Source organism: Sceloporus occidentalis, unplaced genomic scaffold (genome assembly GCF_023333645.1).
Source record: "Sceloporus occidentalis isolate IW3139 unplaced genomic scaffold, rSceOcc1.0.p SCAF_49, whole genome shotgun sequence".
Classification (NCBI taxonomy): Eukaryota; Metazoa; Chordata; class Lepidosauria; order Squamata; family Phrynosomatidae; genus Sceloporus; species Sceloporus occidentalis.
The window spans coordinates 3,298-16,942 of NW_028317029.1; the positions used below are offsets into that span (position 1 = coordinate 3,298).

A 13,645-nucleotide genomic window follows, 5' to 3' on the forward strand; every position below is an offset into this window, starting at 1 on the left:
ACACCTGAAATAGCCCTTACCCCTTTCTTTGCTTTTTTCCAACAGAACTTTACACTGAACACAACACAAACAGTGCTCCGCCCCCCCCCCCTTGCAATAGTAATGAATATCCTCTCCTTATTTGCTTGTAACTCCTCACTTAGAGATGTCACTTAGGAGATTCGCCCCAGCTCAGGATTCGCTTGTGTCCAAGCTTAATGCAACTGCAAAAGCCAAGCAGAACTCAGAGATGGCTCCAACACTAAACTTGGACATGGCGTGTATGTAGAATTCCAACTGGCCGTAAGCACCTGTTCTGCTTTACTGCTAGCATCAGAGCTATCCTTCCTGAAAGGATAAAGCCATTGAGGATGTAAATATGAGCATCCGATGCACATTATCACGGCTGCTGGGGGTTTCTAAAACTGTCCAGGACATCCTTGTTGAAAGGAGGCTGCACAGCTTATATATTTGAAGAGAACATGGCAGCTTGATGTAGTGGTGGTTACCTTTCACACTGCTAACTTTGTTTTACTCCATTAGGCTGACTGTCCGCTGCACCCTGTCTTCAGACTCGTTCCTCCCTCTAAGTGTTGTGGTTTCACCTCTGACGCCACATGTGGGTCTGACCAGTTATGGGCCATTAAACCTGGAGATGAGACTTGCCAAAGGTAATATGGAAATAGGCAATCAAAATGATTTGTATGTGACTTCTTGTTTTTTGTATTTTTTTTTTTTTTTTTAGGGCTATTACTAACTGCGCAATAGTAGGTAAATAAACCACCCAGCTAGTCAATATTTGAACCTACAGGCAGCCAAAAGCTGCATGCTGCCTAATTCGGAGTGGGGATCAGTCTTTAACCTGCTCAATGTTTTTTTTTATTTTTTTGTTTTTCCCCTTGGCAACAAACAGGGCTTCCTGATAACTACAAAAACTGTCTGTCTTGTTGTTCACAAATATCCAGACAGCTGTTGTAAGCCTTTGCCTACTTTTTAATTGCTAGCCATAAACTGTTTTAAATGTAACTGCTGTGCCCAATTTGTACACTTACACCAGTAAGAACGGCGCAGACTATCTACGTGGTTTATGGATACACCAGCACACTGGGATAATATTGTGGCCGCTTCTTAAATCTGATTGCTCCTCTTAGATAATGAATATAGTCAGTACTACACTGATGGAGAATACCCAGTTGTGAAGCTCTTGAGAGATCCTGTGTATGTGGAGGTCCGTATCTTGCAGCGGGTAGATCCTCAACTTGTACTGGTGCTTAAGGATTGCTGGGCAACCCCAACACCTGATCCTTACCAGCAAACTCAATGGCCACTTCTGCTGGAAAGGTGAGTAATGGCTAAATATGGAGATGACCATAACAACCTGCTGTTACTAGAGCCACCACTGGGCTAACCCTCATAGTTATGGCTGTCCACATGAATTTTAGATGCCCATTTGGAGGTGACAACTACAAAACATTAGACGTACAGATTGATTATCTGGCCAACAGAGACTTTGCCTCTCACTACAAAAGATTCATTGTCAGCACGTTCACATTTGAGGATACCACATCACAACAGCCTCTGCATGGTCAGGTGAGTGGCTTGATGGAAATGGCAGCTTCTTATATTTAATCTATAGCAAAAAAATCCATGCAGGTGTTATGATGGACACTGTTGTATGTCCCTGGCACATGGGTCATTGGTCTTCACTAATCTATGGTGTTCTATGGGTCTTCTCACTCAGGTGCACTTTCACTGCAGTGCTTCAGTCTGTGTGCCATCTCCTACAGAGCGGTGCCTTGCTTACTGTCCAACCAGGCGTAAGTATGATGTTGTGGCTCTGGATTTAGGGGTAGTTGAGTGGGTTAAAACTGTAGGTTTGCAATATAAAAAAAGTGCAGTAACCCCGCAGTAAAGAAGTACAAATGCAGTATTGCAGTTTTTTTCATGTCCAAAAAACTGCAGTATTACTTCAGAAAAGCTGCAGTCATTTTTTTGTAAGGGTTGAACAGCACAAAATGTTTTCATGGAACATAGACTTTCAACTTGTTTAGTCTATGTGGTATAGCTGTACTGGAATTTGGGGATAAATGCTTATAAATGCCACCATATAAACTACAGGATATAATGGGTTATCCCTTGATGCATGTGAAACATTTTATGCCTAGATAACAATTTGCATGGGGTCCTGAATAAGGCCGTGCATACAATCTAGAAATGTGACGGAATTAACACTAGTTATGACAAATTTTATTGGTTTTGGTAGTAAACATCTAATTTTTTTTTATAATTTGGTTTTTACTAGGGAAAAGATCTGAGACTCGTCCTATACAGGACATGAGGCTGGTGTCATCACATGGACCTATTGACTTCCAGATTTCAATGGAAAATGGAGAACACCTTTTAAGAGGTACATTTCAGAGCCTACAGAAATTGATTGACTTTTAATAGTATAGGATGTGTCTAATATTACATAAATGTGTGTTTTGGTGTCCTTTCCCCTTCAGAGTCCAGACAATCCTCTGCCTTGATTGAGTGGGTTGGCTTTGCTGCTGCCCTGGGTGTAATCTGTGTGGCTGTGGGTGCTGTTGGCTTGTGGAGATTCATTGCACGAAGATCGCATGATGTGACTCCTGTAAATATGTAAACAATAAAATGTAAAGATGTAATTGTCAAATTCTTGGCCGTGCATGTGAATTCTTCATTATGCAAAACTCTGGGGTAAGGAGCCAATTGTCCCTGAGGTTGTTGCTTAAAGTATCTGGTTATCTATAGGTAGGTGGACCTGGTGTGTGGTATGATGCATGCAACTTGCCTGCTTTCTTGGGGTATATGTAATGTGGTATTCTACTACAGTTAGGGTGCCCACATTGTATTTCTGCCATTCAGGGACACACCATGTGCATAGAATCAGACATACAAAGCCGGTATCTGCAGGTATACAATAATATATACAAAAAACAAAAACTGTCTGCGCTTCTTACCCTAATATAGTTGGCAACAAATATATAAACATAATATAAATGAGAGGTTTTGGTTATATGAATTGGCCAAAGCATAATTAAGCTCACCCGCCACGTCAAGGCACACTCTCAATAGGGTGAGAACCTACGCTCACCTCCTACATAGTGGGCACACAAAGCAGTTTATACTGCTACCAAAACCTTATTAATGTGTCGGGAGGTGCAATTAAACCTCCTCCCTATTAACCCCTGGACAGCAAGCTGCAACCAGACTAATGAGGAGCCAACAACCTCAAATATGTGCAAACAGGGAAAAGAAAAAATGTCGGTGCGCTAAGCTAGTCACAGGCTCAAATAATACAAATGTATAATACGAGGCCTACCAAACAGGTGTAAGCATGCTGCAAAAACAGTGTATTGGCTGTACAATGTATACAAAAAACAAAAACTGTCTGCGCTTCTTACCCTAATATAGTTGGCAACAAATATATAAACATAATATAAATGAGAGGTTTTGGTTATATGAATTGGCCAAAGCATAATTAAGCTCACCCGCCAGGTTTAATTGCACCTCCCCCAACACATTAATAAGGTTTTGGTAGCAGTATAAACTGCTTTGTGTGCCCACTATGTAGGAGGTGAGCGTAGGTTCTCACCCTATTGAGAGTGTGCCTTGACGTGGCGGGTGAGCTTAATTATGCTTTGGCCAATTCATATAACCAAAACCTCTCATTTATATTATGTTTATATATTTGTTGCCAACTATATTAGGGTAAGAAGCGCAGACAGTTTTTGTTTTTTGTATACATTGTACAGCCAATACACTGTTTTTGCAGCATGCTCACACTGTTTGGTAGGCCTCGTATTATACATTTGTATTATTTGAGCCTGTGACTAGCTTAGCGCACCGACATTTTTTCTTTTCCCTGTTTATACAATAATATATAGCTACATAGCACTCTTGGTATAGATCAACAGAACACACAAGCCCAGCATTGCAGGTATAGATCAACTGGAAATCACATGTAAGCTCAGCACTGAGGGTATCTATCAAAAACACATGGAAATGGCATTGCAGGTATCGATCAACTCAATAAGACCTAAAAAACCCTGCGGGTATACATAATGTGTGATATGGATCAACAGAATTACACACAAGCCCAGCTTTGCAAACATAAATCAACTGGCTTCATGTAAAAACATTAAAGGTATAGATAACACCCCCACCCTCTAAATTACAGGCATAGATCACAGGTTACACACCCCAAAGCCAGCCCTGGCATCTACACTGCCCACATGGAACCTGACCAGCACCCAGATAACACACATAGGATTTGCCATATTGGTTACCCCCCCCCCCCCCAAAGGCTAGAACACCCTGCTTGTGCCATCTCTGCCTTTCCACAAATCAATTATACATCTGACGCAAACTCTTACAGTCGCTCACCAATTCACACTTTTATTCACACAAATCATTTATGCATTCACTAATGCATTTTCTCCCAGATTCAGTCAATTCTTTCACTCATTCTCACTCTAATTTATTTCAATATTCTTACTTCCATCTACCCCTGACACCCCCCCCCCCTTCGTAGTTCACTTGCCTTCCAGAAGTCCTGCTGTGGCCTCTGTTTTCCTGCTCTGCCACCGTGTGCGCTGCTTTACTGCTGAGCCGGAGTATGACGTCAAATTCCAGTGCTTGGCATGACATGCCAGCCCTTGGAGTAGAGGGGTGCCGACCGGTTGCTGAAAACTCCATCTCTGTCCTCCAGCAAAAGACAGCGTTTCGATTCTGGGGCAATGCCTTGTCCCGGATTGAGGCTGCCCGGGACTAAAAGTCCAATTGCGGAACTGTCCTGGGCGATCTGGGACATGTGGTCACACTATGTAGTATTGATAAGAATGCAGCATTGTTCATGTAGCTGAAATTTTGCAGCATAACTCCACTCCTTTGTTCTATGCCGTTGCAGAAACCTTCATATGGTGGTGGTCTAGACACCCATTGGGTAAATGCCTGATGAAGGCACTGACAAGCTGATTGTGGACCACTTCCATGGCCTTGTCCCCCTCAGTTGACAGCATCCTGCTCTTCTCATTTTAGAGAAATCTGTTAGAGCCGGTGCTGGCGTATGTAGAATGCCTGCAACGCTAACTTTTATTTGGCATTGCAGGTATTCTAGTTTTTTGTTTTGTGTTCCCCCCCCCCGTCACCGGATGTGCAGTTAAGGTTGCCACCAGATGGCAGCAAGATTCTCTTTAACACAAGGCTATGTATCTGTTATCGTTGTGTGCCAACAAATTCCACAGCGCTGTACAATGGGACAGTTAACGCATACATAACAAATATACACTAATAGACAAGTCAGGAGGTAAGAACCCTGCCCATAAAATGCCTTATCGGCCTTGCAATCTAATCTGATCCAATCTGGCTCCGGCCCCATGTTTCAGCCATAACCATTTATTTGAATTTAAGACGGAACCAACTTTCAAAAGTGATTTGATGATGAAAGATGCCAGACGGGTTTGTTTTGTAGCGGCAGTAGTTAATTTTCGGTAATGTATAATTTAGCCTACTTGTTGCAGTTTTCCTAAATCCAGGTGAAGCTTTATTAACTCTCCTACTAGCGGGAGCATAAATCTATCAAATGTATAGCTGAAGTTCTTGTCTGGGTCAAATGTTTAAAGGTTTAACGGCTTCAAGGGAAGGGCAGCTTTTTTTTTTTTTTTTTTTTGCCCCACCCCCCCATTATAAACTTGTCAGTGCTGAAGGCACTTCAACACTTTACAACTGAATTAAAAGCATCTGTATAAAAGTTTAGTGCTGACAAAAAAAATAAATCACAAAACTACAACTTATATTGAGGATAAGCATATATTCAGTATTGGGGGGGGCAATGTGCAGTGATGGTGTGCATCTGCACAGTGACAGGACATCTAGGCACACGCTGCCAGTGTGGTCGTCTGGTGGCACACCTGGTTTTAAATGAAATTGGAGGCAGGAGGGCTTGAAATATTCTCTGCCGCTGTCCTGAACCATCCCTGTTGGGTAGGCTAGAATTATTTTAATTTTTTTTTAAAGTATTGCGCGCCCCCCCCCCCCCCTCGATCGATGGGTGAAATTTAAGTCGGAAAATTTCTGTGGGAACTGGCAGGAAGCAGTGAAGAATGCGGTGTTCCAATGGAAAAAAGATCACAAATGCAATTTTGTTTTTTTGGGTGCTGCAAAACCCTGTAAGAAGAAGAATTAAAAATAAATGACACTAAATCTCTGACATACCTCTAAATGATCCCATTTTATGTGTATGCTACGTAAGCTTATTACAGCTTGGAAATGGTTTTTATGTCTAAAGATATTCAGACCGTCACGTAATTTTACTTTTTCTTAAACTGGATGATTTATTTTACTTTTGTAGAGCTTTTTCTGTTTTATTTTAAATTCCAATTGCCAGAAATTGCTACCGCATCCACATCCGCAAAAACAGAAATGGATACGAAAGCTCGAACTCGCCCATATCACATGTACAAAAGGAGAACAGGTCTAGTGCAACTTCACTTCCCACAAAGAGTGGTAACTGTCTCGAGGCAATTCTGTGGCTATTTCCAGAGTGTGTCTCGGTCCTGGATCAATTTACTCGGCATCGCTTCTTTTCTAACATCTATTTTAAAAAAAAAAGTCAAAAAAAAAAAAAAATTCCTACTGACTCCAGCATAGATGGGATTTTTCAAAGTAGATGAACAAACTGCACGTTATTAATAAAATAAATCCGTTTTATGAGCGTTGGCAGAGACTCTCTGCTTTTAAAACTAGTCGTCTTTTATTTGAATTGACTATTGATTGCTATAGTGATAACGCCATTTTTAAAATTTACGGCAGAATTTCTTTTGATGGATCCCCAGTGGCGATTATTGTTATTTTGCCCATTAAACCCGAAGACGTTTATGTGTTTGCCGAATGTATCCTGGTCACAGAAGCCGATGTGCCGTATTGTCTGGAATATAGGTTGCACCCCTAAAGATTGATATTAATTTAAATAAAATGTAATAAAAAAACATTACTGGAAAGCTAAAACAGTATTTTCTCGCTCTCGCTTACTCATACTCTCTCAAAGCTCATTCACTCTCTCACGCTCTCTCTCTCGCTCTTTCTTAATGTCTCCCTACCTTATCCGCTGTCTTCTGCTTGTCTCGTGTTCAGTCTTCACTCCCGGTGCACTTCTGCAAAAGTGTGCAGCTTCCTAGCGCACCCGTTCCCCCGATTGTGGGTGCTCTCAGACCCTCTGCCCTTTCACGGAAGTGCGCCTAGATCGAAGACTGAACACATGGGGACAAGTGGAACAGACAACGGAAAACAGAAGACGGAAGCAAGAACAAAAAATACAAGGGAAAAATCGGAGCCGCACTGTGGATAAGGTAGGGGGACATTGGAATTATCTAAACTCAATTATAGTGCGCAAAAGTATGGCGTATGATTGGGACAATTTGATAAATGGCCACCTAAACATACGTAATGTCCATACCTGGGATCAAGGCTCAGGCTACCTGGATCCCTCCCTTTTCAGGGTGATGCTGTGGGAGGGTCTGGTGATGATTGCGGGTGAGGATCTTTAACTTTGTGTGGGGGTGGGACATGCCTAAATGTTGCCCCATGACCTAGAGGACCTAAGAAATGGCTTTTCATCCTGAGTCTCTGGGCGAAACCTCACATATGGTGCAGCCAGGCATACCCAGCAGGTGGCCTCACACTGCTGCACCCGATCTGCCACTGCAGCTTTTATATTTGCCCGGTGGGCAAGATGGCCAGTCTAGACCTGGCTATAGTGGGGGGCAAAATGTTTTATAAATCACTAACAGTCTGTTGGTTTCAATAGTGATTGTCCCACATTTAGAACTTCATACAAGAGCACTTTTTATAGCCAATTGTGCATACATTTCTAGAACTGGCCCCAGGAGAATTTGCTCACGTGCTCCTCATAGGAGTGGGTTCTAAGTGTGAAACCAAACATCATTCAGCCCCCACCTAGAGATTAAACCTGGAGTACTGGGCCATGAACCAGTTCTGATTTCCATGCCCAGCCCCACTTCATCTGGGCACTGAGCATGCACAGCTGCCGGCAGTCCCAATAAATTGAGACAATGGATGGGACTGTTGGCAGCCGCGGGACAGGTTCAGTTGATTAAGACAATTAGTTATTAATGTATACACCGATCAGCATTAACATTATGACCACCGAGAGATGAAGTGAATAACGCATCTTGTTATCATGGCACCTGTGGGTGGGATATATTAAGCAGAAAGTGAAGATTTCGCTCTCAAAGTTGATGTGTTAGAAGCAGGAAAAATAGGTCAATGTAAGGATCTGACAAGGGCCAGTTGTGATGGTGAGACGAATGGGTCAGAGCATCTCCAAAACTGCAGCTCTTGTGGGGGTGTTCCGGTCTGCAGTGGTCAGTACCTATCAAAAGGGTTCCAATGAAGGAAAAGCGGTAAACCGTCATGGGCGGCCAAGGCTCATTGATGCACTGTTGGGTTTGACCATATGGTCAAACCCAACAGACGAGCTACTGTAGCTCAACTTGCTGAAAAGGGTAATACTGATTCTGATAGAAAGCTGTCGGAACACACAGTGCATCGCACTTTGTTGCATATGGGGCTTTCCAATTAGTTCCCAAGCAAGGATGTCAGACTCACAGGTCTGTAATTACCTGGTTGAAATGTTGATCCCTTTTTGAATATTGATACCACTTTTGCTTAATGCCGAACCAAAAAAGAGAAGATCCTTGGAGATCAAATGCAATGGTCTGGCTACCATCTGGTCCTGGGACTTTATATATTTTAACTTTATTTGGCATGATATTATTTGTAAAATATTTAAAATCTTATCTGTAAAATTCTGCCTTCTCCTGATCTTCAATAACCAAGTTACCAATTCCAGACTTCAATGGGCTAACACTTTCCATCCTTATTTTAGGACAACAAGACAAAAAAAATGGTTTGTCTAGTTGTCATTGGCTATTCATTTCTCATTTTCTACTATTGCCATTTTTGGAATTTTTGTTAGCGTCTTTGTATTTTATAAATGATGCTGCTGATCCCATAGATTTATATGCTTTAAATGTCATTCTCCTTTTTTTCTTTTTTCCTGGCCCACTGTTCATTTTAAATAACCTGATTTAATGGTGTTTTTCATTGTCTGGTAGATCAACTAAAAGGAGATGTGGCATTGGAAGTCCCCTAAGATCCCAAACTGCAATAAGAAAATAAATTATTCCTTAGGGGAACAAATATTATGTAACTTCAAAATGGCTGCCTTGCTACTTCCTTGACTTAGTGTTGGTCTCCAAGGGTAACAGAAGTCACATGATCATCATACACAAAAAAAAGCACCAGAGCAACAGCTGCTGGAGTATATTCCAAACCGATTATACCATTTGTTTTAATTTATAATTTATGGTATGTGATTTATTTATCGTATTGCAAATCATCGTGATCAATCCCTTCTATATAAATCCCTTTTGTTGCAATCTGTTATTGTAGTTGGGGGTTTTTTAAAACAAATTTCAACAAAACTCCTTAAATAGAAAAATATATATTCTTAAATTGTTTTTCCTTTTAAGCAAAAATTTGGAGACGGCTGGTAGTCGGATGAAGAGACAGCCCCGGACTAATGAGCGAGGGTGCAATGTGGCTCTGTGGAGACTGGCTTCAGATGAAGAAGTCATGGAAAACAGGTGGGATGATGATGGATTTACCTCTCCGGCAGGAAACGTGCCCCAAAGTAAGTGATCTACTTTGACCCGATTTTTCTACTTTTTTTTAGTTTTTATGAAAAACATTACAAACAATATTTTTCACTTACTGAATAAAGCTCTATTGAAAGAGACAGTATTCTTAAACATCCCCTATGAATGAAGAAATATAGGTCCCTTACTGCCAATTTCGCTTTCCATTTATAAACCTATGGTAGAAGCATCATAAAATGATTGCACCCATATATTTGGGGTCTATCTATGGTCACTGTATACATCTGCCAACATTTGAAACAAGGGCATTCTCCGTTTTGTGCAATGCAGAGTATATTGGGATTTCTAGACTTGTTGTCGGTCTACAAGGGGATGGCGGCTCCCTGATAATTGACTATGTTCCTTTTACCCATTATAAAAAGTGTCACTGATTCAAGTTCTGAGGAAAAAAAACTGGCATTCTGTAACCAGGTAAGGCTGATTTTCTGAAGTAATATATATAAGATTTGAGGTTGTCACTGATGCCCGGTGTGAAGGTCTGACGCGTGATCTTCTAGCTCTGTTGTAGGTATAAACACTGATGCCCTTTAAACCCTTTAAAGGTTGTCACCACGGTATGAGTGCCCATCAAGGGCGATTATCACGACTAGATTTATCTCAGTCTATTCCATTGTGTATTAAGCCGGGAGAATGCCACATTTCTCAGCGACAGGTCCGGCACATCATCTAAATGCTTGAAGGAACGTACAGGTTTTATTAATTTAAGACCATAATGACAAAATAACCCAGCAACATTGCATTAATCAGAGCCAGATTCTCATTCTGCCATTAAATGTTATTTTGTATGTTATTTTGTTACCATGTAGGCATATTTGGTAGACCTTCTAGTTGCCTTTGTTAATTACACATAGATTAATATATTTAATTCCGCATTTGGAATGCCTGTTTATAATGCTGTACACACAACCATTTACAGTGTAATTAAATAAACACTTTTACTTTTATTTCTTTTTTTTAATTCCGATGCCCTCCTTTGTCTCGCCCCGCGGCCTCGTTCCGCTGTCCATCGCACGCACGTCTAGTTGTCTACGTTATTTCCCTAGTTGCTGTTTGTGTTATAATTAAACAATTTTTAACAAGCATTTTAATTCCCTTCCATTCAAAACCTTTTCTGGTTTGTTTCTGGTCTGAGCGTTACGGTTACAAGCGAAGACCAGAAAGACAAATTGCTCTAAATTTTCCTGTTAAAAAAACATTACAATTAAAACGTATGATATTATGGAGTGTTTGGTGGTAATTGATTTTGCTAACCCTAATAGGATGAAGTGTAGAAAATTGTAATCCTGCACTTTATAAATTATTTTAGTGACATCACATTTGCTCCTACACATTTTTCTGTTTTAATACCTGAAGGGTAGGTTCGTGATTCATGGTGACCATTGGTTAGAGCAACGAAATATGTGCTCCTTAAAACCCCTTGTTTCACTAATTAGAAGTAATTGGGAGTTATATGGAAAGACCAATTCTAGTGGGACAAAATGGGGCAATCGCCATAGCAACTAATGTTCCTGCTGATTGAAAAATGCATTTGGTACACAAAACATTCCCAACAAGGTGGACTTTGGACCATCTTTTCCAGCTTGTAATGGCCATACCTAGCCCGGGTGGGCCTTGATGGTTAGGCATCTATGTGTAAAAGTTTTAAAAAATTAGCATATGCTCCATTGTTTGTAAACCATAAGGAGTCATACAGCCGTTTGCCATGACAACCCTAAATAACGAAAAAAATTAAAAGTGGTCATTATCACCAGAGCAGTCAATGGAGTGGTCCAATCAGCCATAGGTGCCTATGAAGATAAGTCCTGAGCCACCTTTGAAATTGGCCATAATCAGTGCTTCTTTCTTTCTTCCTCCTCCCCATTTATTTTTTAATGGAGGGGGGGCTCCACATTTTGTTTTTGCATTAGTTGCCCCGGGGATATAAATCCAGCCCTTATGTTACAATGTCTGTGTTTTCTAACCTCTTAAATATAAAACTAAAACAATTTTCCAAGAAACAGGGAAAAGCTTATTTTCATGCCCGGCTGTTTTGTTCAAGTACCGGTATGTCTTCTCTTAAACAGGAAAGCACATCTTCTATGTAGGAACCCCCAAAAGGATCCAGCAGATTACAGAGGAAGAGCAGTTCTTACAGAAAGATGAGATCCAAGTAACACCTTTACCAGGTAAATGCAATGACTTTACTTCTGTCGTTTTATGTGTTTTTTACCACCATGCAAAATATATATTTTTTTAACCCCTTAATGACAAAGCCCGTACATGTACGGGCTCAAAATGCATTGTTTTCAATGGGTTTAAGGACCGCCCATTTACCTTAAGGGGGTTAATAAAAATGTAATATATGGTATTTAATAATAATATTTCATAGCACAAGCTCTCCTCCAGTAAGGCTAGTTTCGAATTTTGTGTTTTGGCTGCATATAAAGTGTGAGAAGCTATAGAATTTCTTCTCCAGTTCCCATGCAGTACTTCATAATATACAGTATGTGTATCCCCCACTGTGGCTCCAAACTAGAGCCCTGCGCTGGACTGCTTTTTTAAGCCAGCTCCCGCAATGTGGGTGTTCCGCTCCCGCCCGCTCCGGCCACATTTGTGGCCAATCACGCCCGCCTCCTCACCTGATTTCCTGCGCAGTCCCGCAAGGCTGCCCTCGAGTTGTTCCCTCACAGCGTCTCTTCTCTTGCTCCGCCCAGGAACAAGGCAGAGTCACAGTAAGTGACGTCACATCACGTGACTCTGTTTTGTTCCTGGGCGGAGCAAGATAGGAGACACTGTAAGGGAGCAGCGAGAAGGCAGCCTTGCGGGACTGCGCGGGATTACCGGGACCCGCAGGTACAGTGCCTGACCGCCCGCAACACCAGCAAGACCGCCCGCGCCCACCTCCCAATGCAGTCCTCTACTCCAAACCCTGTGATAAAATATATATATACTTTGTATAATAAATACCAGGGCCAAAGTATGACCGTTTAAAACAGTCATTGCCCCCATTCTGCCTAAAGAGCCAGCATGGGTTAAACGTTGGAGGAGAATAGAGCATGCTCCCCGCTGCCTCGTATGGACCGTGCACTTCCTGTCTGCAGCGTGAGCAGGGAGTGTTTCATGTTTTAGGGTATGTGTCTCTATCACAGACCCTCGAGAGGCTACTAGTGACACCTTTTTTTTTTTTTTTGTGATTTAATTGTGGAGATTATGTTGAAAAAGTGATTCTGGTGAAAAGTCCGAAAAGTGGTTGTCTCACTATAGCAACTGATAGAATGGTCCAATCAGCAGGGGTATTTAGCTGGTTGCTATGTGAAAAGACCACTTTTCAAATGGTCACTGTTTATACACAGCCCCCATTGTGTCCAGTTGTTGGTCAGTAAGATAAGTTCACCGTGTGTCAAATTGTTGGAGTATGTACCGTGTGTCAAATTCTTGATTGAGCCCCACACATCAGGCCTTTCTAGATAGTTAAAAGTTGTCTAATTCCAGGAAAAATATACTTTATTGATGTTTTTGCTTGTGAACTACGTCTTGCACATATGTGATACCTCCTTACCCCAGTGAGTTTTTTATGTATATAAAATGTTACCTTTTTTTTTTTTTTTTTTTTTTTTTAAAGTTAAGTTTTAAGCAGCCAATCAGTGGCAGGAAAGTGTTACCATTTAATTAATTGGGAGGACTTCACACATCCATCGCCTGCACAACATTTAGTTGAGGGGGTGCAAAGCAGCAAATGCATTTGGGGGGATTTTGCATTAAAGTGCATATGATGGCCGTAGTGTCCCATGTTCCCTCTGCACTTCTCTGGCTGCCTGGACATTTTACATATGGGACCTTTGTTTGAAGGTCTTCTAGTCTAAAGAGGAGGTCAGACTCCTGTGATGTGGCTTTGGGAGAATGTCAGGTCTCTGTTTCTAAGCATC

The 13,645-nt window shown here is 41.4% G+C and overlaps 1 protein-coding gene across 1 annotated transcript; it reads left to right on the forward strand.

The window, feature by feature from the left end:
* Positions 1–522: 522 nt before the first annotated feature.
* On the forward strand, positions 523–12,825 carry LOC149288796 (zona pellucida sperm-binding protein 4-like; the record flags this gene model as incomplete). Its single annotated transcript, XM_089491152.1, has 6 exons — positions 523–650; positions 1,131–1,320; positions 1,422–1,569; positions 1,721–1,796; positions 11,804–11,905; positions 12,821–12,825. Coding segments are annotated over 6 exons (649 nt in total), but the record flags the coding sequence as incomplete, so codon positions are not given.
* Positions 12,826–13,645: the final 820 nt, after the last annotated feature.